Raw genomic sequence first — 26,402 nt, 5'->3', positions numbered from 1 at the left:
ATGTGGGACATTGTCAAATGCCTTACTAAAATCCATGTAGACAGCATACACTGCACTATCCACATCAATCCTCCTCCTCATTTCCTCAAAGAATCCAATCAAATTTTTAAGGCATGATCTTCTCTTAATAAAACCATGCTGACTCTTTCTGACTAGTGCATGCTGTTTTCTGATCCTCAGGATTGATTCTAACAATTTCACACCACAGAAGTAAGGCTAATTTTCTTTTTAAATAACGGAATTACATTTGCATTCCTCCAGTCCTCCAACACCTCACCTGTGTCTAGCGAAGATTTGAAAATAATGCCAAGAGCTGCTTTGATTTCTCCCTGACCATCCCCAACATCCTAGGGCCAGTCCATTTGGCTCTGACAACTTATCCACTTTCAAGGATTCACATTGCCCCTCTTGGATTCTATATCACATTATCCCTTTCCTTTATGAATGCAGATGAGAAATACAGAATAGAAAGAGGACAGGCCATTCCCACAAGCATCCTGATTTGGGCAATGTTGCATAGGTAGTCATTTCCTTCTGGCACCTGGCAAGTCACTGTCTAGAGAATGAACAGTGTATGGTTTTGGAAGATAGGGTGTTATATTCAAGGAGAACAGAGATGTCTCCCCCTTTGATCACTCTTCTTAATTTACCTCTGAGATTAGCAGGCAAGCGCAAGATCATTCAATGGCCCATTAAAGCATGTGTTTAATGTTTTTATATACTATATAGTTCACATTAACTTAATTGCAGTGATTGTTGAATGTATCTTTCCTGTTGTGTTTGCACCGTTCTGTTTCTCTGTTTAGATGCATTGTCTCATGTGATAACTTAGACAAGCTAACTTGAGAATAGTGCTGCTTTTTAAACTGTTCAAATTTGTGTGGGTTGTGGTGGGGAGAGTCTAAACCCAACTGTTACAAAGTAAATTTGCAGCATTAACCTGGAATGCTTTATTTGTTTTCTTCATTACAAGAAACTATTCTCAAGTGTGTTTATCTCAAACTTAGTCCAAATACTTGCTCCGAGTTCATCAATTGCAACTTGGAATGTGCAAAATGTTCTGGGGTAGCAACTTACATGGACTCCCTGGTTCAAAACATTCCCATCCATTTAGTATGGGCTATTTCAAAACTATTCTTTTAGGAAGCCATTATTTTCTCTTCCTATTTTCACCTAATCTCTGTCAAAGCTAACACACACGAATACTCAAGCCTACAATGTAATTGTGAATTGTCCAACCTCAGACCCTTCCTATTGCCGTACACACTGCACATATCTATTGCAAACACACCACAAAAATGGAGCCAGCTCCACATGTATTGCCATCTGCTCATTTGCATGCATCACTATCATTTCACAAATCTACAGACATTTTTACCAGCTTTTCCTAAAATACAAGTATTCAACCTATTGTTTTGTTCTACTCTTATTGTCCCAGAACCTCTTGCACATCTCTAGATTACTGCACCAAAGGCAGTTTTGCATTTTATCAGGAGCTTGAGTTAGAGAAGGCCTGTATTGCATTGTTCTTTTGCGAGAAGCTGATGGGCGTTTCCACAAATCGCAGGCTTCTCTAATATGGCAGGAGCTGGAGGCAGAAGAGACTGGGGAAGAGGGACCACGCACACCAGGCAGGCATAATCAGGGACTTAGGCCTCTGCAGTCTCGGATCCACGAGGATTTCTCAGGAACTCAGCTTACAGACTACTCAGACCAAGACTGCATCCGCTATTTTGTTCTCAGCACTTTAGCTGCAATACTAGCTCTCTTTGTAAATGTCCTGTACCCTCTGATCATCTAGGGCACGCGGAAGACAACAGCAGAGGACAGAACTGTTAGTGTACACAGCTGACCAACAGCTAATCGCAACACCAGTCCTTCATTACTGCCCAAAATGATTCCCCATGGTGTAACCATTTCCTTTTGTAGAATGTGACAAACTTGCCCTGAAAGTACTCCATACTTTGGAGCATATCTGACAAATTATTAATTTTTTAAAAGCAATAAAGCAAGGGATAAATCTCAAATTGTATGTTCCATCTATGGGCTATTTAAAACTGAATAGTTCCAGGTAGTGATAACTTTTTTTATTGCTCGTTAAACCTACTTTCATTTTCACTCTTAACAAATGAAAAATAAAAGTTTAATACTGGTAGTCTTGGACCTCTGACTGTTGTTTGATCTTAGTGTCTCTTTAATTATAAATTATTTATTTATGAAGAATTTCCAGTTAATTCTTAAAAATAAGCCCTCAAAAGCAATGCACCATTTTGATTTTGGAAATATGACAAACGTAGTCAGCAAGCTGGTTTGTTTCTGCTGCAGAGATACTATGATGCAAGTATGAGGTGATCCAAATCTCTCTTGTGTAGCTGAAACTACCAAACCAGTTTAATTTCTGGAAAGGGAGGAATGTTACAGAGACAGATGACTCGAGTTGGCTTCAAGCTATTACTGGCAGCAAGAAGTCATGCAAGTGGTATCCGTATGTCTTTCTGTACCTCACTCTCTCTCCAAACCAGGACAATGGGCAGGGAGAAAAATAATCTTAAAATGAAGAGGCCAAACATTTTAAAAGTCAGAATGAGAAAATGCAATTTTATTGTACAATGTTTCTGTGTAGCAAGTTAGCATCACCCATATAATTCCATATTACCCTTCACAATTGAAATTTGTTGACTTTATCTTTACAATGTTGCAAATCTAAGACTTGATTAGGATTATAAATCCTGTGTTTGTTCATGTGATGTTGCTTTATAAAAATTTTTCTAAGATTGTACCTGAGATGATTTCGCAAAGGCTGAATGTATTATTTTGTCACTAAAGGTGGAAGTGATGAAGGGATTCCCCACCACAGATTGTACATTTCTTTTAAAATTGAAAACATTGTAATGTTAATATTTGAGATGTAAAGCTGGAGAATTTAAGCTCATTTGCAATTTTGAGTACTTGAAGATTCATTTTATCATACTGACACTTGAATACATCAGCTTGAGATTTTAAGTATGGTTTGCAAAATTTGCTGGTGTAGTTTTAAAAAAAGAAATATAATAAATTTTTATTGTACTTTTTCAGCCGATTTTTGAGTTGCACAACACTCTCGACTTTTTTTTTGTCCTAAATCTTGGCATCGATATATTTGCAGGCTTCTAGTCAGGCAGCACGGGGAGCAGAGCAGGAGCCCGAAGAAGCTCCCCAGCTGAGTCCGGACTCGGTGTCTGACTTGTTCACACGTCCTGCGGACCACTGCACTCCAGCCTATGGAAACGTGGAAGAAGTAGACTGATGATTGGTCTGATCATGGGGACTGTGTATAAACTGCATGTCGCAGCAAGATGCCTGGCACTTTGGACACAAAAAAAATCTGTACAACCCCCAACTCATAAAACTAATTTATTCTCCGCCCCTTCCTCCCCCACACCACACCTTCCTTCCCTCTCCCTCTTCTCTGGGTCCTTGAATTGTAGCCCGTAGAAACGAGGATTGATTTGTCTTGGTGCTTTTGTATTGTTGATGCCATTCTGAGGTGAAGATGCTGCTGAAATGGGTTTTTAAAGGTGATGTGAACAAATATATGTGATGACGGTTCTGCTGCCATTGTGCATATTATGGATTATCAAGTACATGGATGCACACTCAGTTGTGGCAAGAACATCTGCATCACCCTGTTTGCAGTTGTACCTCTTTTTGATTTTAGAATCTCTCTCCAAATCCACTTTATGCATATAGAAAAAAAGACCTTGGATGTGTGCAGCATGATATCCTGAACCTTAAAAAAAAAAAGCAATGGAGAATTGTTTTTGTGTCGATTGCATGTTAAGGTGGTAAGTAATGAAGGAGGAGCTGTGCCAGGAGTTTCATGGTGCTCATCAGCGTCTGTGAGAACCACTGGACTCATCTCTGGAATAATATGCTTGATGAGGCAAATCCTGTTTCTGAAGTGGAGGATGGTGGTAATGAGAGGATGTATGAATTGAATGGTCTTTTGGGTGAGAATAGTGGAGTGGGTTTTGTTTTTGGCCTTTGTTCTGCAAGCAGTTATGTTTTGCATAAAAGCAAATCCCATCTTTTGAAAATTGAAATTTTATCCAAAGCTCCCTTCAAGGCTCCCACCTTTGTTTGGTCCCGGGAATCTCTCGTGTTGGAGGCACTGGGCTTTGTGTGCGTACATGTTTTTCCTCTGCAGCAATTGGGATTAAAAAATAGATTTTTAGGTTCTCACAACAGAGTGGGCTCTGTATCTGAACGTACCCTCCTGTTAATTCCTGCATGTTACAACAAAGAATGACGATTACTGTAAAACGTGAAAATTCAAGCTGGATCATTTAAAGATTCTTTGCAGTGAAATTACCCAGAAAATTGAATTTATTGTGTCTAGTGTTTTAAAGATCCTTGCTAGAAGTTGGAAATTCATTTCTGGAATGCCTCAGGTTGTGATTTGAGGGTGCGAAATGTACTTGATTGAAAGCTGCAGCCATACAAATTCTTTGTAAATTTTAGTCTCAGCTGTTTGGAAGATTAGGAATGGAATGAACCTTTTGCATCCAACAAAGGCCACAGGTTCAGTAGCTCTTCAGTTCTTGCACACACAATTGTCAATCCAATGTCATTGCATTCGAGATTGGACTTGAGCAGGAAAAGCGTTTGAGGATATTAGGAGCTAATGCCCTCCCTCACCCTCAGACAAAACCAGTTAAACCCACACACCACTGCATTCTCCCCAAAGCAATGAACAATACCCCTCATGGTGCATGCACATCATTCATTGCAATCCATTTGATGGTAAGAAAGGGGTTAAACTTTGGCGGATGAGACATACCTTGTAAAGATAGATCAAGCTGAACCATTTTACCTTCGGTAGAAGGTGGAGTGTCAAAGTAACTGAGGTTTTTTTTTGTTGGTAGCAATAAACTTGTCCTTGTGATTAATCGTTAACTTTGATTTATTTCTCATAACCCACAGTTGAAGTAGTTGGCAGAATTACTAGAGAGGAACAATCAGGGAATCCCGAGACATGGAATAAATCTAGTACAAGATCGAATCTGACACCAGGGCAAAATATTCCAGATACTGCAAATCTGATACTTAGCTGGTCTGACAGTGTTTATGGAGAGAAAAGTGGCCAATCTTCAAATTTATCATGGATTTTTCATCTTTTACAGGTAGACTTTTCATTTAAGCTGGCATTCTACTGTATTCACGTTTCTAAACCACCTCATGCTCATAAGGAGACCGGCAGTTAGGTCAACCACAATATTGTGAGCTGTAGTCAGGTAATGTGATGGTAGCCCCAGTGTGAACAGTCACCATCTCAAAAGTGAAGAGTATTCAGGTTTACACTGCTTACTTCCCACCCTAACTGGCAGTCTCATTATTTCACACTTAATCAACAAGTACCTGTTGGGCTTAATCATCTAACGCAGCAGATCACAGCTACAGAACTCAGCTTTGCCATCCATTGTAAATGGTGAACCAGGCGTGTACGTTTTGCTGTTCTGATATTGTGTACAATATGTGACCCTATCATCTACCAGATCCAGAGTTGTAGGAACTGAAAACTTGTTCATAAAACCTGGTTTGGTACTAGGGTACCTACTCACTATCCTGGTGCACCTGTCACCTTAGGTTTTCAGTGCTGTTTGGCTCTCACCAGAATTCAAATTTATCTGATATGTTGCTGAATAGGAATAGCTAATGTTACATCCCTAATATCAGTGCAGTGTGATAATACAGTTAACTTGAGGGCACTTCTGAAGCAAGGAGTGAAAAGCAGGGATATTCCTAGACTTTGTGCATGTATTGGGTGAGGTGTTTGGGTTGGTTTCGATTCACTGGTGAGCTTTGGCATTGTGTCAAAAGACAAGAGTAGTCCCTAATAAATTAACCTTTCAAGGAGTGGCAAAAATAGTCCTCCAACCCTTCATTCCCCCACTCCATTCTCTTCCTTCTCCCCCTGCCCCCACTATAATGCTCCCCATGTACCTATTGCACCACTGACAACTTGCAGCTCCCTGTAGCTTGGAGCAAATTCCATTGTAGGAATGATCAGTGCCAGGCAAACTGTTATATGCTGCAGAACTGTATTTTTTTGTTTTGGTAATCAGTCAGAAAGGACTCCCGGTATCAGTTCAGCAGAGAAAATGTTTTAACCTGTGGCTAGATATCTTTTGTAGCTTTTGTCGGATAGTAACATAATCATCATCTCCTACATGGATTCCACGCGGATGCAGCTCGTGATGAGAGCAGTTTTTAAATGTTGGTGTGTGACCAGCTCTTTCTCATATGCATCATCCTTCTCACAATGGTGAACATTTGTCCTTGACAGCCTCCATTTGATAAGTTCACTCTAAGGCAAGGTTTAGCTTTTTTGCACAGTCTTGTACTTGTGTCCCGAAATACATTGTTTAGTTCCTGAATGTATGGCCTCATCTTTCAGCTAAAGAGAGAGACTCAATTGAAAACCTCATCAGTCATTTGGAAGGTACACAGTTCACATCACCTTTAAGCAAATGTTTGTGTGTGAATTGCTGAATCACAGGCTGATTTGGCATTTTTTTCTTTCTTTTCTGATATTATTTGCTCTAAAGACCCTAATTCTTGCTTTATTGAGTTGCTTTCCTATTGAATGATTGATTGAAATGTATTTGCCAACATATACTGCGTACGAAACTCCAGTGGGGGGCCTTGGATTCGGTCTCAGTGTTCAGACCTAGTTGGTGCACGCATTCTGTTTTGGTGCTTGGGGCCAGTGGATCCATTTAAGTCTAGACTTGGTGAGGTTATCGATTGGGTGGAGGGGCCGTATAAATCTGTACAGAGCTCATGACCTGAACTGGTCTGGGCTGAGTGGCACGTATTGAATTTGTCCATTCCCACCAACTCCCCCTCAGGATGCTGACAACATTTGACTATCCTGGAGAAGGTATCTGAACCACTGCACTCTGTGGTGAAGGTGCTGTCACAGTGCCAATAGCCCTGAAGTTCCAAGAAATGACTGTCTCCCCTTTCCACTGAGCTAGGGAAAGCATTCTGAATATTCCATGTGCTGCTGCATGGACATGACAACTTGGTGAAAACATATTGGGACTCGATTGTGGTTTGATCACCATTCTCCTATTTCTCTGACCTTGCCAGTCACTTATAGTCATTGAAAGCCTTCCTGAATAATCATTCATGTTGAGGCAGCAGCTTTTGGGGGAAGAGGGCAGATGACAAGGCAGAATGAGGTTGGTGGAGTGGAGTCAGTCACTGTGGAGTTATAATGCCAGCTGAACTCCATTTCAGTGGGTTTGTTCACAATAAGGGACAGTGAATGAGATGCAACCTGCTTTCCTTTGGTTCTAATTTTTAAAAATGCACATTCACTTGTGTTATGCTGTAATCACAGTTACAGAGCACCTTTTCAATCTTTTTTGTCCCCTGAAGACAGGTGACAGATACTGGGGATAGTTCACAGCAAAGGACTGGGCCAATACTGACACTGTTCCTGAAGTGCTACTTTTTTTTTAAAATCTAACTAAAACGTTTCAATTTGAGTTCTTTGAAAAGGAAAATGAAACTTTGTGGGCTTGGTTTGTGTCTCTCTTGCCTCCCCCACCACCCACTGGACTTTTATTATCGGTTTTCCCTGCCCATGCTTGTTCTCTTTATCATAATCCCCCCCCCCCACCACCACCTTCTTTGTTTTGTCATTTTCAATCTGTCACTTACACTCTGTTCCCTGGTTTTCAATCTTCCACCCATCCCACTCATGCCTTCTGATTTCGGATTTCCCCTCAAATCCAGTCCCAACTTTGTTGCAATCTTTGTTTTCTGTCACTGTCTTTTAAAACAAATTTGTTGTGAAAGTGAAATGTTTGCATTTCAGTTTGTTAATTTTACCTGAATTAAAAACAAGACAGTTTCGTTTTTGTCTCATTGGCTGCTGTGCTGAATTTTGTTGGTTTTTGTTGTGTTTTCTCACTATTTTTAAAAACCCGTTCCAGAGGCGCAGGTATTGATGGGGGGTGGAGTCTGGGGGGGGAGGTGGGGTGGGGTGGTGTGTGGAAGAAGGCTTTACCACATTTTTCACTGCTATTTGCCTGTGGCAAAGCTGAAGTTGCCTCTGTCAGGGACAAAGTTAAAAATCACACAACACCAGGTTATAATCCAACAGGTTTAATTGGAAGCACTAGCTTTCGGAGCGACGCTCCTTCGTCAGGTGAAGGAGACTACAGTGTTAATTTTTCCACAAAGCAGAGCAGCCACATTCCTGGACTTGCAGCAAAATCCCAGCAGACAGAAGCCAAATAATAAACTATTCCAGTGCTTCTGTGCAGCTTCCCTATAATCCAGCCTGTAAATGCTAAATCCTGCTTTTTGTTTATAATTAGATGTAATTAAAAACACAGACCTTTTAAACTTCCTATTTCTCAATACTGTGCTCCATTAGATTTGTTCCTTTCCAACTCGTTTCACTTTCCCACTGTTGACTTATGAATGCTGTTCCTTTGATTATTTTTCTTTCCACTTATTTATTTTTAATCTTCCATTCCATTTCTTCTCTACCTCTTATTCTTTCTCCTACAGTTTATTTTTTAAAGTTACTGTTTGATCTTCCCTGACCAACGTCTATCTTAGAATTATAGGAGATGTGAGGAGGCATTTGACCCCTTAAGCCTGTTCAATACAGTCATGGCTAATCATTGAGTTCAAGAGCCTAAACACACTCTTTCCCCATATCCCTTCAGCCACAAGAGCTATATCTACCTGCTTCATGGAAGCACACCATTTCAGCCTCAACCACTTTCTCAGGCTCACCACTCTCTGGATGAAGAAATTCCTCCTCATCTCAGTCCTAAAAAGTTTACCCCTTATACTATGACCCCTAGTTCTGGATCCCCTAAAATCTGGAATGAAGAGTCTAATGATGACCATGAATCTATTGTCGATTGTTGAAAAACCCATCTATGTCACTAATGTCCTTCAGGGAAGGAAACTGCCATCCTCCCCTGGTCTGACCTACATGTGACTCCAACCCCACAGCAATGCAGTTGACTCTTAACTGCCCTCTGGCAATAAATGCTGGGCTCGTCAGCAATACCTTCAGCCTGTCAATGAATTTAAAAAATTGGGAACATCCTTCCTGAATTTACTCAATCTTGTCCTGAGAGAATTTTAGGTTTCAGAGAGATCCCCTTGATCTTTTGAACTCCAGTGAATATAATCATTACCAACTCAATCTCTCACATCTCTCTTCATCCTCTACCACTCGCTGTCTTCTATTGGCCAGCCAATTCTGTATCCAGACAGCCAAATTTCCCTGTATCCCGTACCTCCTCACTTTCTGAATGAGCCTACAGTGGGGAACCTTATCAAATGTCTTACTGAAATCCATATGCACCACATTGACTGCTCAACCTTCATCAACTTGTCATATCCTCCAAGAACTCAATAAAGCTTGTGTAGCATAGCCTGCCCCCCTCAAAGTCATGCTGATTATCTTTAATCAAACTTAGGATTTATTACTATTTGGAAAAATATATCCCAAATCCTTTCCAGTACTTTGCTTACCACAGACATAAGACTGACTGGCATATAATTCCCAGAGATTTCCCTATTTCCCTTCTTGAACAGAGAACAACACTCGCCTCCCTCCAATCATCCGGGACTAATCCTGTGGAGAGTGAGAATGCAAAGATCATTGCCAGAGGTGCAGCAATCTCATTCCTCGCTTCCCATAGTACCCTTGGATATATCTGGGCTGGCACTGGGAACTTATCTATCTTGATGTTTCCCAGAATTTCCAGCACATCCATTTTCTTAATATCAATCTGTTCAAGCCTGTTAACCTGGTCCACAGCGTTCTCACCATCAACAAGGTCCCTCTCTCTAGTGAATACTGTAGCACTTTATGGCCTCCCCTACCTCTTCAGACTCCAGGCACAAGTTCACTCCACTATTCCTGATGGGCCTGCCCTCTGTTTGATCATTCTCTTATTCCTCACATACGTATAGAACACTTTTAGGTTTTCCATAATCCTTCCCACCAAGGCTTTTTCGTGCCCTCTCCTAGCTGTCCTCAGTCCATTTTTGAGTTCTTTCCTAGCTACCCTGTAATTCTCCAAAGCTGTGCCAGGTCCTTGCTTCCTCAACCTTTCGTACTCTCACTTGCTTCTTCCTCTTGATGAAAAGCTTCTCTGCTCTTGTCATCCAAGGCTCCTTCACCTTACCATTCCTTGCCTGTCTCAGTGGGACAAAGTTATCCAACACTCGCAACAAGTGCTCCTTAAACAGTCAACAAATTTCTGTTGTGTATTTCCCATGGAACAATTGTTCCTAATTTATACTCCACAGCTCCTGTCTAATAGCAGTATAATTTCCCCTCCCCCAGTTAAATATCTTCCCATACTGTCTGTTCCTATCCCTCTCTATGGCTATGGTAAAGGTGAGGCAGTTGTGGTCACTGTCACTGAAATGCTCTCCCACCAAGAGATCTGACACCTGGCCTGGCTTGTTGCCTAGCACCAAATCCAATATGCCTCTCCACCCCCATCTAGTCGAGCTATCTACATGTTGAGTCAGGAATTCTCCCTGAACACACCTGACAAAATCAGCTCCATCCAGACCATCTGTATTAAGGAGATTCCAACCAATATTGGGGAAATTGAAGTCACCCAGAACAACATCTGCACCTTTCCAAGATCTGCTGTCCAATCTGTTCTTCCATCTCTCTGCTGCTATTGAGGGGGTCGATAGAAAATGCCTAATAAAGTGACTGCTCCTTTCTTCTTGCTGATTTCCACCCAACCCCCCCTCAACAGCCTCCTTTTCTGCAGCTGTAATGCACTCTCTAATTAACAAAGCTACTCCCCCCGTTCTTTTTCAAAAGATCTAATACCTGGAAGATCCAGCAACCATTCCTACCCCTGTGAAATCCATGTCTCTGTTGTGGCCACAACATCGTAGTTCCAAGTATTGGTCCATGCTCTAAGTTCATCACTCATTCCTGACACTCCTTGCATTGAAACAGACACACTTTAACCCATCCCTTTGCCCTATCAATTGTGTATCCCTTCCTGACAGACTCTCTGAATTCTAATCTGTTCAATAACCACCCTCTTTTCTGATCTGTAGCTGTAGTTCCCATCCCCCTGCCAAACTGGTTTAAACCCTCCCCAAAGTGCACTAGCAAATCTCCTAGCCTGGACATTGGTGCCCTCCAGTTTAAGTGCAACTCATCCATCATGTACAGATCCCACCTTCCCCAGAAGAAACCCCAATGATCCACATATCTGAAGCCCTCCCTTCTGCACCAGCCCTGTAGCCACATGTTCAACTTCACTCAGTCCCTGTTCTTCACCTCACTAGCACTTGGCACCGGTAGTAATTCTGAGATTACTAATCTACTCGTCCGCTTTTTAGTCTCCAACCAAACTCCCTGAAATCACTTTTTAGGTCCTTATCCTAGTTATGTCATTAGCACCAATGTGCACCACAACTTCTGACTGCTCACCCTTCCTCTTAAGATTCTTGAGGACTCAGTCAGAGACATCTCCCGGACCCTGGCACAACATACCTTCCGAGAGTCCTGTTTGCGACTGCAGAATCTCCTGTTTGTTCCTCCAACTATTGAGTCTCCTACCACTAGCGCTTTTCTATTCTCCCCCCTTCCCTTCTGAGCCACAGAGCCAGGCTTAGTGCCAGAGAGCTGGCCACTATGGCTTTCCCCTGGTCAGTCATCACCCCCCCCCCCCCCCCCCCAACAGTAGCCAAAACGGGATACTTCGAGGGGAACAGCCTGTACTGTCTGCCTGTTCCCTTTCTATAACCCATCTACCTGTTTCCTGTACCTGAGGTGAGACTACCTCCTTGTAACTCCTATTACTCACTCCGCCTCCCAAATGATCTGAAATTCATCCAGCTTCAGTACCCTAACATGGTTTCTGAGGAGCTAGAGTTGGGTACACTTCTGTAGATGAAGTCAGCAGGGATACTAGTGGTAACCCTTACGTCTCACATCCTACAGAGGAGCATACAACTGCCCTAACATCCATTGCCACTGTCCTGAATTCCCAAAGAGACTATTGAGAAAAAGCCAGTAACCTTACCAAATTGGTGCACAGCACATTTCTCTTTGGTTAGAGGAGGAGGGGTGGGAGACACTACCCTAAGTAGTATTTTGGATAAAGCAACCATCTAAATATATTATCTCACTTACTCAGTAGTCCTGTATTCACTCCTGTTCAGTGTATGTTCCACCTATTCACAAGATAAGCTATTAAAGGAATAATTTACCTTCCCAGCAGTCCCCTGTCTAACAGCTCCTGCTACTGCTACAAAAATCAAAAATATTCCAAGTGAAGCATACTGTGAGATCAGGTGATCATAAGCTTCGCTCATCATCAGTCAACTCTCTGCACCTTCTCTGAAAGCCCTAAAAAGCATAAAGGTAGATAAATCCCTAGGACCTGATCAAGCATATCCCAGGACATTGTGGGAAGCTAGGGAAGAAATTGCAGGTACCTAGTGGAGATATTTATATCATCTACATCCACAGGTAGGTGCTGGAAGGCTGGAGGGTGGCTCAAGTTGTGTCTTTATTTAAGAAAAGCTGCAAGGAAAAGCCTGGGAACTACAGACTGGTCAGCCAAACATCAGTGGTGGGTAAGTTGTTGGAGGAGATTCTCAGATACAGGATCTACATGCATTTGGAAAGGCAAGAACTGATCAGGGACAGTCAATATGGCTTTGTGCATGGAAATCATGACTCTCAAACATTGAGTTTTTTTTTTGAAGAGGTGACTAAGGTAGCAAATGAAAGCAGAGCAGTAGTTGTCTACATGGACTTTAGCAAGATATTCAACAAGGTCCTGCACGGTGGTCTTGTTAGTAAGATTAGATCACATGGCATTTAAGAACCAATTGGATTGATAGTGACAGAGGGTGGTTATAGAGGGACCAGTGGTCTGCAGAAAAGGTTGGTGCAGGATCCATTGGTGTTCACCATTTTTATAAACTATTTGGGAGAGAATATAAGAGTCATGGTTAGAAAATTTGCAGCTAACGCCAGAATTGGTAGTATCGTGGACAGTGAAGGTTATCTAAGACTACAGTAGGATGTTGATCAACTGTGTCAGTGGGCTGAGGAAAGATAGATGGAGTTTAATTCAGATAAATGTGAGGTGTTGCATTTTGGTCAGACGAACCAAGACAGGACTTACATAGTTAATAGGCTCCTGGGGCATGTTGTTGAACAGAGACCTAGCTCCTTGAAAGCAGTGATTCAGGTAAATAGGGTAATGAACAAGGCATCAGGTTACAGCTGTATAAAGCATTGGTAAGACTACATTTACAGTACTGTGTACAATTCTGGTTGCTTTGCGACAGGAAGCATGTTATTACACCAGAAAGAGTGCAAAAATATTGACAGGGATGTTATTGAGACTGGAGGGTTTCAGGCTGAGCGGCTGGGACAAATTTTCCTGGGGTGTCGGAGGTTAAGGAGTGACCTTATCGAGGTTTATAAAATTGTGAGGAGTATGGATCTGGCAAATAGACAAGGTCTTTTCCACAGGTTAGGGGACTCTAAAACTAGAGGGCATAGGTTTAAGGTGAGGGGGGCAAAATTTAAAAGGAACCTGAGGGGCAACTTCTTCATGAAGAGAGAGAGTGTAAGTGTGTGTGTGTGTGGAACAAACTACCAGAGGAAGTCATAGAGGCAGATTCAATTACAACATTTAAAAGACATTTGGAGAGGTACTTGAATAGGGAAGGTTTATAAGGGTATGGGCCAAGTGCAGGCAAATTGGACAAGTTCAGTTTAGGAAACCTGGTTAACATGGATGAGTTGGGCCGAAGGGTCAGTTACTATGCTCTTGAGCCTATGACTCCAAGGTCTTGAAATCCTTCTTAAAGTGTGATGCCCAAAACTGGGCATAGCCCACCTGCTGGATTATGGTAATCCATGAGTTCTTGTCCACAATCCAGAACCAGCAGATAGTAAAACTTGACCAAAGTCCAATGAGGACCTTCTGATTGTACATTTCCATCAAAGTCTCTCTCTTCGAATCAGTCAAATGTTGACCATGCCCAAAAGCAAGTGGAAGTAAGAAAGAAAATGTGTCACCTTATTAGATGTTTTCACAGTCTCCGAGTTTCACAGAAAGATTCACTGTATTAAGCAGGGCAGCCAATTTGTAGATAGCAAGTTTTCATGAACAGCAGTATTGGAATGGCCTGTTAATATTTCATGTCATTAAGTGATAAATATTGGTCATAGAAATCTGGGCAAACTCAATCGTTTGCTCCTCTTCATTTTTCATCCATCTTGTGGGCTCAGTTTAACATCTGGTCAGCAATACAGTTCCTGTGCCAGCTCCGAGCTCCTTCAGTACTGCACTGCAGCGTCAGCCTGCATTGTACACTCTCATTTCTGCTTTGGGGGCTTCAATCTAAACCATTTGACCTCAGGACAGTGCCTGACCCCTCTGAAGCACAGCAGCAATCTGTAATACCAGTCTCCTGTGGCTACTGCTGAAAGCAGCTCTCTTGTTACCCATTATAGCAGTGAGGTTTGTTGGCTGTAAGCACTTTTGGACTTTGAGGTTATTAAAGGAGGTTGGGATGAGCCTTTTATAAAACACTGGCTCAGTCTCAGCTGGAACATAACTCAGAACAGGAGGAGACCATTCAGCCCCTTGTGCCTGCTCCACCATTTATTATGATCATGGCTGATCTCATCTCTGCCTCAACTATGCTTTCCCGGCTCTCCCTCATCCTTCACCCGTTACTAATTAAATTTGAAGACGCAGATTTTTAATCAGTGAGCCAGTATTCACCAGTCTCTCAACGGTCTAAATTCAGCTCATATTAGTGGGTGAACAATTCAACACTTTGTGAATTCTGCTTCACGATGACAGGAAGAGCTGACATCGAAGGGTAACTGTGCACTTGAAGGGAGTGATTTCCACAGACTTATGACCTGTTGACAGAACTAATTTCTCCTCATCTCTTGTTTTAAATCTGCTGCTCCTTATCCTAAAACTATGCCCCATCTTTCCAGATGGCTCCACAAGAGAAAACATCCACTCTGTCAAATCCCTTTAACATCTTACTTGCCTCAATTACATCTCTCATTCTGTAAGCTCTAGAGGGTTTAGTCCGAAACAGCCCTCGATCTCTATAAGACAAACCCTTCATCCCTGGAATCAATCCAGTGAAGCTCCTCTGAACTGCCTCCAATACCTCCTCAAGTAAGGGAACCACCACTGTACACAATACTCCAGGCGTGGTGTCACTAATGCTTTGTACATTTACAGCAACGCTTCCCTACTTTTATACTCTATTCATAGAGTCATCAAGATGTACAGCACGGAAACAGACCCTTCAGTCCAATTCTCCATGCCGACCAGATATCCCAATCTAATCTAGTCCCATTTGCCAGCACTTAGCCCATATTCCTATTCCTATTCATATACCCATTCAGATTCCTTTTAAATGCTGTAATTGTAAAATCCTCCACCACTTCCTCTGACAGCTCATTCCATTCCACCCTCTGCATTAAAAGGTTGCCCCTTAGGTCTCTTTTATATCTTTCCCCTCTCATATTAAACCTATGCCCTCTAGTTCTGGACTCCCCCACCCCAGGCATAAGACTTTGTCTATTACCCTATCCATGCCCCTTATGATTTTATAAACCTCTATAAGGTCACCACTCAGCCTCCGACACTCCAGGGAAAGCAGCCCCAGTCTATTCAGCCTCTCCCTGTAGCTCCAACCCTGGCAACATCCTTGTAAATCTTTTCTTAACTCTTTCAAGTTTCACAACATCCTTCTGATAGGAGGGAGACCAAAATTGCACACAATATTCCAAAAGTGGCCTAACCAATATACTGTACAGTGCAACATGACCTCCCAACTCCTGTACTCAATACTCTGACCAATAAAGGAAAGCATACCAAGCGCCTTCTTCACTATCCTATCTACCTGCGATTCCACTTTCAAGGAGCTATGAACCTGCACTCCAAGGTCTCTTTGTTCAGCAACACTCCCCAGGACCTTACCATTAATTGTATAAGTCCTGCTAAGATTTGCCTTTCCAAAATGCAGCACCTCGCATTTATCTGAATTAAACTCCATCTACCACTTCTCAGCCCAATGGCCCATCTGGTCCAGATCCTGTTCTTTTCTGAGGTAATCTTCTTTGCTGTCCACTACACCTCCAATTTTGGTGTCATCTGCAAACTTACTAACTGTACCTCCTATGTTCACATCCAAATCATTTTATAAATGATGAAAAGTAGTGGACCCAGCACCGATCCTTGTGGCACTCCACTGGTCACAGGCCTCCAGTCTGAAAAACAACCCTCTACCACCACCCTCTGTCTTCTACCTTTGAGCCAGTTTTGTATCCAAATGACAAGTTCTCCCTGTATTCCATGAGATCTGACCCTGCTAACCAGTCTCCCATGGGGAACCTTGTTGAACACTTTACTGGGATCCATATAGATCACATCTGCTGCTCTGCTCTCATCAATCCTCTGTTATTTCTTCAAAAAACTCAATCAAGTTTGTGAGACATGATTTCCCACACACAAAGCCATGTTGACTATCCCTAACTAGTCCTTGCCTTTCCAAATAACATGTACATCTTGTCCCTCAGGATTCCCTCCAACAACTTGCCCACCACCGATGTCAGGCTCACTGGTCTATAGTTCTCTGGCTTGTCCTTACCACCTTTCTTAAATACTAGCACCATGTTAGCAAACCTCCAGTCTTCCGGCACCTCACCTGTGACTATCGATGATACAAATATCTCCGCAAGAGGCCTAGCAATCACTTCCCTAGCTTCCAACAAAGTTCTAGGTTACACCTGATCAGGTCCTCAGGATTTATGCATTTTAGGACATCCAGCATTTCCTCCTCTGTAATATGGACATTTTTCAAGATGTCTCCATCTATTTCCCTATATTCTATATCTTCCATATCCTTTTCCACAGTAAACACTGATGCAAAATACTCATCTACCCTACCTCGTGCCGTTCCACAGACAGACTGCCTTGCTGATCTTTGAGGAGCCCTATTCTCTCCCTAATTACCCTTTTGTCCTTAATAGGTTTATAAAATCCCTTTGGATTCTCCTTAACCCTATTTGCCAAAGCTATCTCATGTCCCCTTTTTGCCAGCCTGATTTCCCTCTTAAGTATTCTCCTACTGCCTTTATACTCTAATAAGGATTCACTCGATCTCTACTGTCTATACCTGACACATGCTTCCTTCTTTTTCTTAACCAAAACCTCAATTTCTGTATTCATCCAGCATTTTCTACACCTACCAGCCTTTCCTTTCACCCTAACATACTGTCTCTGGACCCTCATTATTTTATTTTTAAAGGCTTCCCATTTTCTAGCCGTCCCTTTACCTGCGAACATCTGCGCCCAATCAGCTTTTGAAAGTTCTTGCCTAATACCGTCAAAATTGGCCTTTCTCCAGTTTAGAACTTCAACTTTTAGATCTGGTCTATCCTTTTCCATCACTATTTTAAATCTAATAGAATTATGGTCGCTGGCCTCATACTGCTCCTCCACTGACACCTCAGTCACCTACCCTGCCTTATTTCCCAAGAGTAGGTCATGTTTTGCACCTTCTCTGGTAGGTACATCCACATACTGAATCAGAAAATTGTCTTGTACACACTTAACAAATTCCTCTCCATCTAAACCCTTAACACTATGGCAGTTTATGTTTGGAAAGTTAAAAGCTCCAACCATTACCACCCTATTATTTTTACAGATAACGGAGATCTCCTTACAAATTTGTGTCTCAATATCCCTCTGACTATTAGGGGGTCTATAATATAATCCCAATAAGGTGATCATCCCTTTCTTATTTCTCAGTTCCACCCAAATAATTTCCCTGGATATATTCTCCCAAAGTACAGCTGTAATGCTATTCCTTATCAAAAATGCCACACCCCGTCTTCTCTTGCCTCCCTTTCTATCCTTCCTGTCGCATTTGTATCCTGGAACATTAAGCTGACAGTCCTGCCCATCCCTGAGCCATGTTTCTGTAATTGCTATGATATCCCAGTCCCATGTTCCTAACCATGCCCTGAGTTCATCTGCCTTCCCCGTTAGGCCCCTTGCATTGAAATAAATGCAGTTCATTCGTCCTACCTTGTCCCTGCCTGCCCTGACTGTTTGACTATCTCCATTTCCCAACTGTACCAGTCTCAGATTGATCTCTTTCCTCACTATTTCCCTCTGTCCCCATCCCCACCTTACTCGTTTAAATCCTCCGAGCAGCTCTAGCAAATCTCCCTGCCAGCTTATTAATCCCCTTCCAATTCAGGTGCAATCCATCCTTCTTATACAGGTCACTTCTCCCCAGAAGAGATTCCAATGATCGAATAACGTGAATTCTCCCATACACCAGCTCCTCAGCCACGCATTCATCTGCTCTATCCTCCTATTCCTGCCCTCACTAGCTCGTAGCACCGGGAGTAATCCAGATATTACTACCCTCGAGGATCTCCTTTTTAAATTCCTGCCTAACCCTCTGTAATCTCCCTTAAGAATCTCAGCCTTTTCCCTTCCTATGTTGTTGGTTCCAATGTGGACAATGACCTCCTGCTGGCCCCTCTCCCCCATGAGAACATTCTGCACCCTCTCTGAGACATCCTTGATCCTGGCACCAGGGTAGCAACAAGCCATTCTGATTTTTCGCTGCTGGCCACAGAAATGTCTGTCTGTGCCTCAGACTAGAGATTCCCCTAACACAGGGCAAAAGTGAGAACTGCAAATGCTGGAAACCTGAGTTTAGATCAGAGTGGTGCTGGAAAAGCACAGCAGGTCAGGCAGCATCTGAGGAACAGGAAAATCAATGTTTTGGGCAAAATTCCCCTAACACAGGCGATCGCTTGGAACCTGACGTACCCTTCATTACATTAGAGCCAGTCTCAATACCAGAAATTTGGCTGTTCGTGCTACATTCCCCTGAGAATCCATCCCCCCTTATATTTTCCAAAACAGCATACCTGTTTGAAATGGGTATAGCCACAGGAGATTCCTGCACTACCTGCCTACCCCTCCTACCTTTCCTGGAGTTAACCCATCTCTGACTGTGTCTGCAGCTTTTCTCCCTTCGTATAACTGCCGTCCATCACATCCCCAGCTCTTGTAAATTCCTTATTGCCTCTAACTGCTGCTCCAACCATTCCATGTGATCTGATAAGATTCACAACCAAAGACACTTCCTGCAGACATAATCATCAGTAACATGGAAACTCTCTCTAAACTCCCATATCTGACAGGAAGAACACAACACGCTACTAAAGGCCATTTTTGCTCCTTCCAATCTACAGACCCAGAAAATAGCACCGTCTTATTGCTCCACAAAACACTACTCCAGGCTAACAATACTTATGGCTTATGTTTTTAAAATTTAATCAAGAAACATATCTCAATAAAACGTATAATCAAAAAAAAACCCACTCTACTCACTATTGTAGACTTACAGCAAACTTACCTGTTAAAAACTGGGCACTTATCTGTTCCTGTGCTGTGAGCTCTCCCATACAGGTTCCTCCACGGTCAGCTGTGAATTTCACTGTTTGTTAATTTTTCCTAGATGCACTCCAATGTCCAGAGATAATTGAACTCAAACAGCAAAGGCAGTAACTATGCAGATTCACTGCTGTGTCATTTAGCAATTAGTGACAAAATTCTCTTTGCCTTCCTTATTACCTGCTGCACCTGCAGACTAGTTTCTTTAATTCAAGCACAAGGACATTCGGATCCCTGCACATCAAAGCACTCTGAAGTTTCTCTTCATTGAGATAAAAAGTTGTCTTTCTATTCCTCTGACCAAAAATGGAAAACCTCTCACTTATCCATGGGCTTTATTTTAGATTATTCCCCTTGACCTATCCATATCCATTTCTCAATCCTTATGTGTTCATTGCAACTTCCTTTGCCATCTCTTTTAGTGTCATCTACACATTTGGTTTTGCTACTTTCTGTCTGGCATCTACATCATTAACATCAATTGTAAATAGCTGGGGCCAAAAGACCAAATCCTGTGGCATGCCATTGGTTATATCTTTCCAATCAGAAAAAGGACCAGGGAGCCACTGAAGATGCCTACTCCTTTACACCCATTTTGGAAAATCAAATCACAATGCTGCACTCCTCCTCCTGGCTTACAACCAGAAACAGAAGCATCAGGCCCCAGGACAGGAAGTAGTGCAGTGTTGGTTTGAGGCAATGGAAGGGCTTCTATGCTCTATATTCAAGAACTCAACACCCAAACTAAGCAAGTACGCCATTATCATTACAGGCGTCATTAGGAAGCGTGTAGAAGACTGTGTGCCAAAGAAGTTAATCCGAAAGTCCCCAACCGGAAACCATGGATTAACTGGGAGATCTACTTCCTAATGAAGTCCAGGTCTGAGGTTTACCCATCAGGCAACCCTGTCCTATTCAGGAAATCCAGGGATGACCTTTGTAAGGCCATCAGACATGTCAAGTGGCAATATCAAACTCAGCTTGAGTCCCAGACCAACCACAGTGAAATGAAGGAGCTGGTCATTGTCTTCAGGAAGCAGAGAGGAGGCCACGCCCCTGTCTGTATTAATGGGGCTGAGGGGGAGATGGTCAAATGCGTCAGGTTCCTGAGAGTGACCATCACCAACAATCTGTCCTGGTGCATCCACATCAATGCAATGGTCAAGAAAGCACAACAATGTCTCTACTTCCTCAGGAGGGTAAGGAAATTCAGCATGTCCACAAGGACTCTTCCTAATGTTTATAGATGTGCCATAGAAAGCATCCTATCCAGATGCTTGGTTTGGCGACTGCTCTTCCTAAGACTGTAAGAAACTACAGAGCGTCGTGAACACAGCGTCCAGCACACTAACCAACCTTTCATCCACTGACTCCATCTACACTTTCCACATGCTTTGGGGAAGCAGCCAACCTCATCAAAGACCCCTCCCACCCCGGGTATACCCTCCTTCACCCTCTTCCGTCGGGCAGAAGACACAAAAATTTGAAAACTCATACAAACAGATTCAAGAACAGCTTCTCCCCGCTTCTATCAAATGTTTCCCAACTGTTAATTCTGATCTCTCTCTCTCTGCACCTTCTGTGCACCTGTAACACCATATTCTGCACTTTGTTCTGCTACTCTGGTGCACTCTGTATGATACGATCAGCCTGAAGAGCACACAAGCCAACACCTTTCACTATATCCCAGTACGTGACAGCAATAAATCAAACTCAAACTCAAAAGGTCATTTATCCCAAACGTCTTCTTTCTGTTGTTTCGCCATTCCTCTATCTCCTCACCCGACGGGATTTTACTGTTTATTAACCTTTTGAGCAGCACCTTTTCAAATGACCTTCTGGAAATTCGTAACCGGAATGCAAAGTACTGGGCTAATGGTAAGATTCTTGGTAGTGTAGATGAGCAGAGAGATCTCGGTGACCGTGTACACAGATCCTTGAAAGTTGCCACCCAGGTTGACAGGATTGTTAAGAAGGCATACAGTGTTTTAGCTTTTATTAATAGAGGGATCGAGTTCCGGAACCATGAGGTTATGCTGCAGCTGTACAAAACTCTGGTGCGGCTGCACTTGGAGTATTGTGTACAGTTCTGGTCACCACATTATAAGAAGGATATGGAAGCTTTGGAAAGGGTTCAGAGGAGATTTACCAGGATGTTGCCTGGTATGGAGGGAAGGTCTTACGAGGAAAGGCTGAGGGACTTGAGGCTGTTCTCGTTGGAGAGAAGAAGGTTGAGGGGTGACTTAATAGAGACATACAAGATAATCAGAGCGTTAGATAGGGTGGACAGGGAAAGCCTTTTTCCAAGTATGGGGACGGCAACCCTGTCCTATTCAGGAAATTCAGGGATGACCTTTGTAAGGCCATCAGACATGTCAAGTGGCAATATCAAACTCAGCTTGAGTCCCAGACCAACCACAGTGAAATGAAGGAGCTGGTCATTGTCTTCAGGAAGCAGAGAGGAGGCCACGCCCCTGTCTGTATTAATGGGGCTGAGGGGGAGATGGTCAAACGCGTCAGGTTCCTGAGAGTGATGATCACCAACAATCTGTCCTGGTGCATCCACATCAATGCAATGGTCAAGCGAGCACGAGGGGGCACAGCTTTAAATTGAGTGGTGATAGATATAGGACAGATGTTAGAGGTAGTTTCTTTACTCAGAGAGTAGTAAGGGTATGGAATGCTTTGCCCGCAACAATAGTAGATTCGCCAACTTCAAGTACATTTAAGTCGTCTTTGGACAAGCATATGGACGTACATGGAATAGTGTAGGTTAGATGGGCTTCAGATTGGTATGACAGGTTGGCGCAACATCGAGGGCCGAAGTGCCTGTACTGCACTGTAATGTTCTATGTTCTTTGTAAATCTAAGTCTGTTAAGTCTGCAGGATGCCTGATCCCAATGTTGCTTGGAGTATTCTGTCTGATTCTGGACTCATGTGGATGGATTTGAAGCATTGGAGAGGGTTGAGAGGATTGAGGGGCTTTAGGTGTGAGAGTAGGTTCGAGATGTTGGGGCTATTTAGAGAGGAGAGTTTGAGAGAAGTTATAGTGGTGTTCAAAATCGTGAGGGGTTTAGACAGAGTAGAGAGAAATTCTCCCTGTTCATTGCCTAGTGGCAACCGTGTAATCTTTATCAATTATTGTACAAACCCATCTGATTCACTCCTGTCCTTTAGGTAATGACATCTGCTGTCCTTACATGTTCTGATTTCCATGTTACTCTGGATCCACAACGTGCTTGTGATTTAACCGCCCTCTGAGGTGGCCGAGCAAGCCTTTCTATTAGGGATGGACACTAAACGCTCACCCAGCCAGCAACACTCATATCCTGTGACCAAATGAAAATGAATTCTGGATGAAAGCAGGTCCACTCTCTGTCCCTGAGGCTGCAGGATGATTCTGCACTGTCTGTGTATGGCTCATGTATCTAGTTTCTCCCCCTGAACGCAGGATGGCTCTGAGTGGATTGAGAATCTGGCCCCGTGATACACCATGTCTGCATCTTCAAACCACTGCCAGACTTAGACTCTCCCACATTGCCGATCGTCCTAGAATTTGACCTTTTTCTGTTCAATTTAATCTTTCTGCTAATGACGTGAATGAATTATCTAAGTAATTCTTTCTTGTTTCCATCTGTAATCAACACTGAGTGTAACTGGAACCTCCCTGACCTGGTATCACGTGAACTTCAATAACCATTGAAGTGTTTTGTTCGATACTTGAAGGGGAAGCACATTAAAAGAGCTATGGCATCTCATGGGCATGATGGGCCAAATGGCCTCCCTGTGCTTTATGTGATTTGGCTGGACAGCCACCCCTGAGCGCAGGGCACTGAACTCACCAAAGATTGACCATGAGCTATCTGGATGTGGGAGGCTGACTGTCCGATCCAATTCCAGCTACACCGCTTCCTCTTCCCCTTCCTAACCCCTTCCCCACCCCATCCCAGCCTACACACTAAGTCTCTGTTCAAGTGGATCATGCATAAGTCAGTCAAAAGAGAGGAAGAGAGTCACTCTGACAGAGAGTTCAACATGAAATGAGTTAACACTTGAGCCAGTTCCTAGTGCCATCTTCAGATTTGGCCGTGGTGGGTGCTCTTTTGTAGGATAGTGATTATGTTAAAATCTCTCTGAGCAAGGCTTTCCTCTGCCTGTGGCCTAAAGATAAAACCACATCCACAAACATCCCGCTCCCTCCCCCAGTGACACTCAGTAACAGCGGTGTGTACCATCTACAAGATGTACTGCAGAAACTCACCAAAGATCCTCAGACAGCACCTTCCAAACCCATGACCACTCCATCTAGAAGGACAAGGGCAGCAGATACATGGGAAGACCATACCCTGAAAGTTCCCCTCCAAGCTCCTCACCATCCTGACTTGGAAATATATCGCCGTTCCTTCAGTGTCACTGAGTCAGAATCCTGGAATTCCCTCCCTAATGGCATTGTGGGACTACCCACAGCACATGGACTGCAGCGGGTCAAGAAGGCAGCTCACCCCCACCTTCTCAAGGGGCAACTAGGGACGGGTAATAAATATTGGGCCCAGCCAATGACACACACACACACCCATGAATGAATTAAAATCATTACTTTATTTGCCTTCCCAATTCCACGTGGTATCTAACCCTAACACAAAATGACTCATGTATAGGGACGCCCAGATACCTGGGGATTGCAACATTCTTTGTCTCCCCTTGATTTAAGCAATCAGGTTTTTCTGTTCTTGCCCAGATGGATAGCCTCACGATTTCCCACATGATAATCCTGGTAATATTTTAAACTACCTCGTTTAACCAATCAAAATTCCCTTGTCAAATCTTCACCACCTCTTCACAACATATTCACAGAGTGTTTCGAGTTTTTAACAGCCTGACAGAAGGCCATTGGGTCCATCGTCTGTCTTGGCCCAGACCCTTCATGCTCTGGGGTTCCAAATACTCACTTAGAAATGTCTTGAGGATTCCCACCTCTACCACCATTTCAGGCAGTGAGTCCTTCAGGGAATAAAAATACCCTCAAATCACTTCTCAATCTCCCGCTCCTTACCATAAAACATTGTCCCCTGGAGTGGCCCTGTGGCTCAGTGGTTAGCTTAGCAGCCTCATGGCGCCAGGGACCCGGGTTCAATTCCACCCTCGGGCAACTGGGTGGAGTTTGCACATTGTCTGTGAGGGTTTCCTCCGGGTGCTCCGGTTTCCTCCCACAGTCCAAAGGTGTGCAGGTCAGGGTGGATTGACCATGGGAAATGCAAGATTACAGAGATGGGGTGGGTCTGGGATGTTGCTCTTCTGAGGATTGATGTGAACTCGATGGACTGAATGGCCTGCTTCAACATGGTGGGAATTCAGTTGTATTCTGTGATTCGGTGGTTAATGACCCCTCTGTTAAGAAGGAAGTGTTTTTCCCTATCTACCCTGTCTGTACCTCTCATGTGTACCCCAATCAGGCCTCCCCCACCCACCCCACCCCACCAGCCTTCTCTGCTTAAAGGTGAACACACCCAGCATATCTAGTCCCTCTTTGTAACTGCATCACTCCCACCCTGCAGCATCTTTGTGAGCCAATGCAGTCCCATCCTTCCTAGAGTGGGCAGGGCTGCAGTCCTGCTGTGCTCTCACTAACGGGACCTCAGTCTGACCTGCAAAGTTAACAATCCAACATCAGGACACAGACAGCTCAGCATCAACGGACCTCACAGAGCGCCAACTTCACCCTGTGGGAGGGTCAGTACTGAGGGAGCGTTGCACTGTTGGAGGGTCAGTGCTCAGGGAGTGCTGCACTGTCAAAGGGTCGGTGCTGAGGGAGTGCTGCACTGTCAAAGGGTTGGTGCTGAGGGAGTGCTGCACTGTCGGAGGGTCAGTGCTGAGGGAGTGCTGCACTGTCAGAGGGTCAGTGCTGAGGGAGTGCTTCACTGTCAGAGGGTCAGTGCTGAGGGAGTGCCGCACTGTCAGAGGGTCGGTGCTGAGGGAGTGCTGCACTGTCGGAGGGTCAGTGCTGAGGGAGTGCTGCACTGTCAGAGGGTCAGTGCTGAGGGAGTGCTGCACTGTCAGAGGGTCAGTGCTGAGGGAGTGCCGCACTGTCAGAGGGTCAGTGCTGAGGGAGTGAGGCACTGTCGGAGGGTCAGTGCTGAGGGAGTGAGGCACTGTTGGAGGGTCAGTGCTGAGGGTGTGCCGCACTGTCAGAGGGTCAGTGCTGAGGGAGTGCGGCACTGTCGGAGGGTCAGTGCTGAGGTAGTGCCGCACTGTCGGCGGGTCAGTACTGAGGGAGCGTCGCACTTTCAGAGGATCAGTGCTGAGGTAGTGCCGCACTGTCAGACGGTCAGTGCTGAGGGAGTACCAGACAGTCGGAGGGTCAGTGCTGAGGGAGTGCCGCACTGTCAGACAGTCAGTGCTGAGGGAGTGCCAGACTGTCGGAGGGTCAGTGCTGAGGGACTGCCGCACTGTCAGACGGTCAGTGCTGAGGGAGTGCCAGACTGTCGGAGGGTCAGTGCTGAGGGAGTGCCGCACTGTCAGACGGTCAGTGCTGAGGGAGTGCTGCACTGTCAGACGGTCAGTGCTGAGGGAGTGCCGCACTGTCAGACGGTCAGTGCTGAGGGAGTGCCGCACTGTCAGACGGTCAGTGCTGAGGGAGTGCTACACCAACGGGCCTCACGGAGTGCCAACTTCACCCTGCGATGGAATTTTAAAAATCACCGCAGCAAGGAGATTGGCGGAACCAGATTTCTGCCTTTTTCCCAGAACGACAGACAGAGGTGAGGAGCAGGGAAGTGCATTCTCCCCGTTCCCTGCCTGGGACCCCTTGTGCTGGGTGCTGCCAGTCTCTGGATGGTAAAGCCACTGACCATCTTTGT

The 26,402-nt window shown here is 44.1% G+C and overlaps 1 protein-coding gene across 1 annotated transcript in view; it reads left to right on the top strand.

Moving 5' to 3' along the window:
• usp19 (ubiquitin specific peptidase 19) overlaps positions 1–3,079 on the top strand; it is a 149,784-nt gene extending 146,705 nt beyond the window's left edge. Inside the window, exon 23 of the mRNA XM_087994568.1 lies at positions 1,568–3,079. Coding sequence (XP_087850694.1) covers positions 1,568–1,801 — 234 coding nt within the window. The 3' untranslated portion in view covers positions 1,802–3,079. The remainder of the gene's footprint in view (positions 1–1,567) is intronic.
• Positions 3,080–26,402: the final 23,323 nt, after the last annotated feature.

Source organism: Chiloscyllium plagiosum, unplaced genomic scaffold, assembly GCF_037043375.1.
Source record: "Chiloscyllium plagiosum isolate Xiang-an unplaced genomic scaffold, Cpla_swu_hap1 HiC_scaffold_14, whole genome shotgun sequence".
Classification (NCBI taxonomy): Eukaryota; Metazoa; Chordata; class Chondrichthyes; order Orectolobiformes; family Hemiscylliidae; genus Chiloscyllium; species Chiloscyllium plagiosum.
This window is presented reverse-complemented; position numbering and strand designations above follow the sequence as displayed.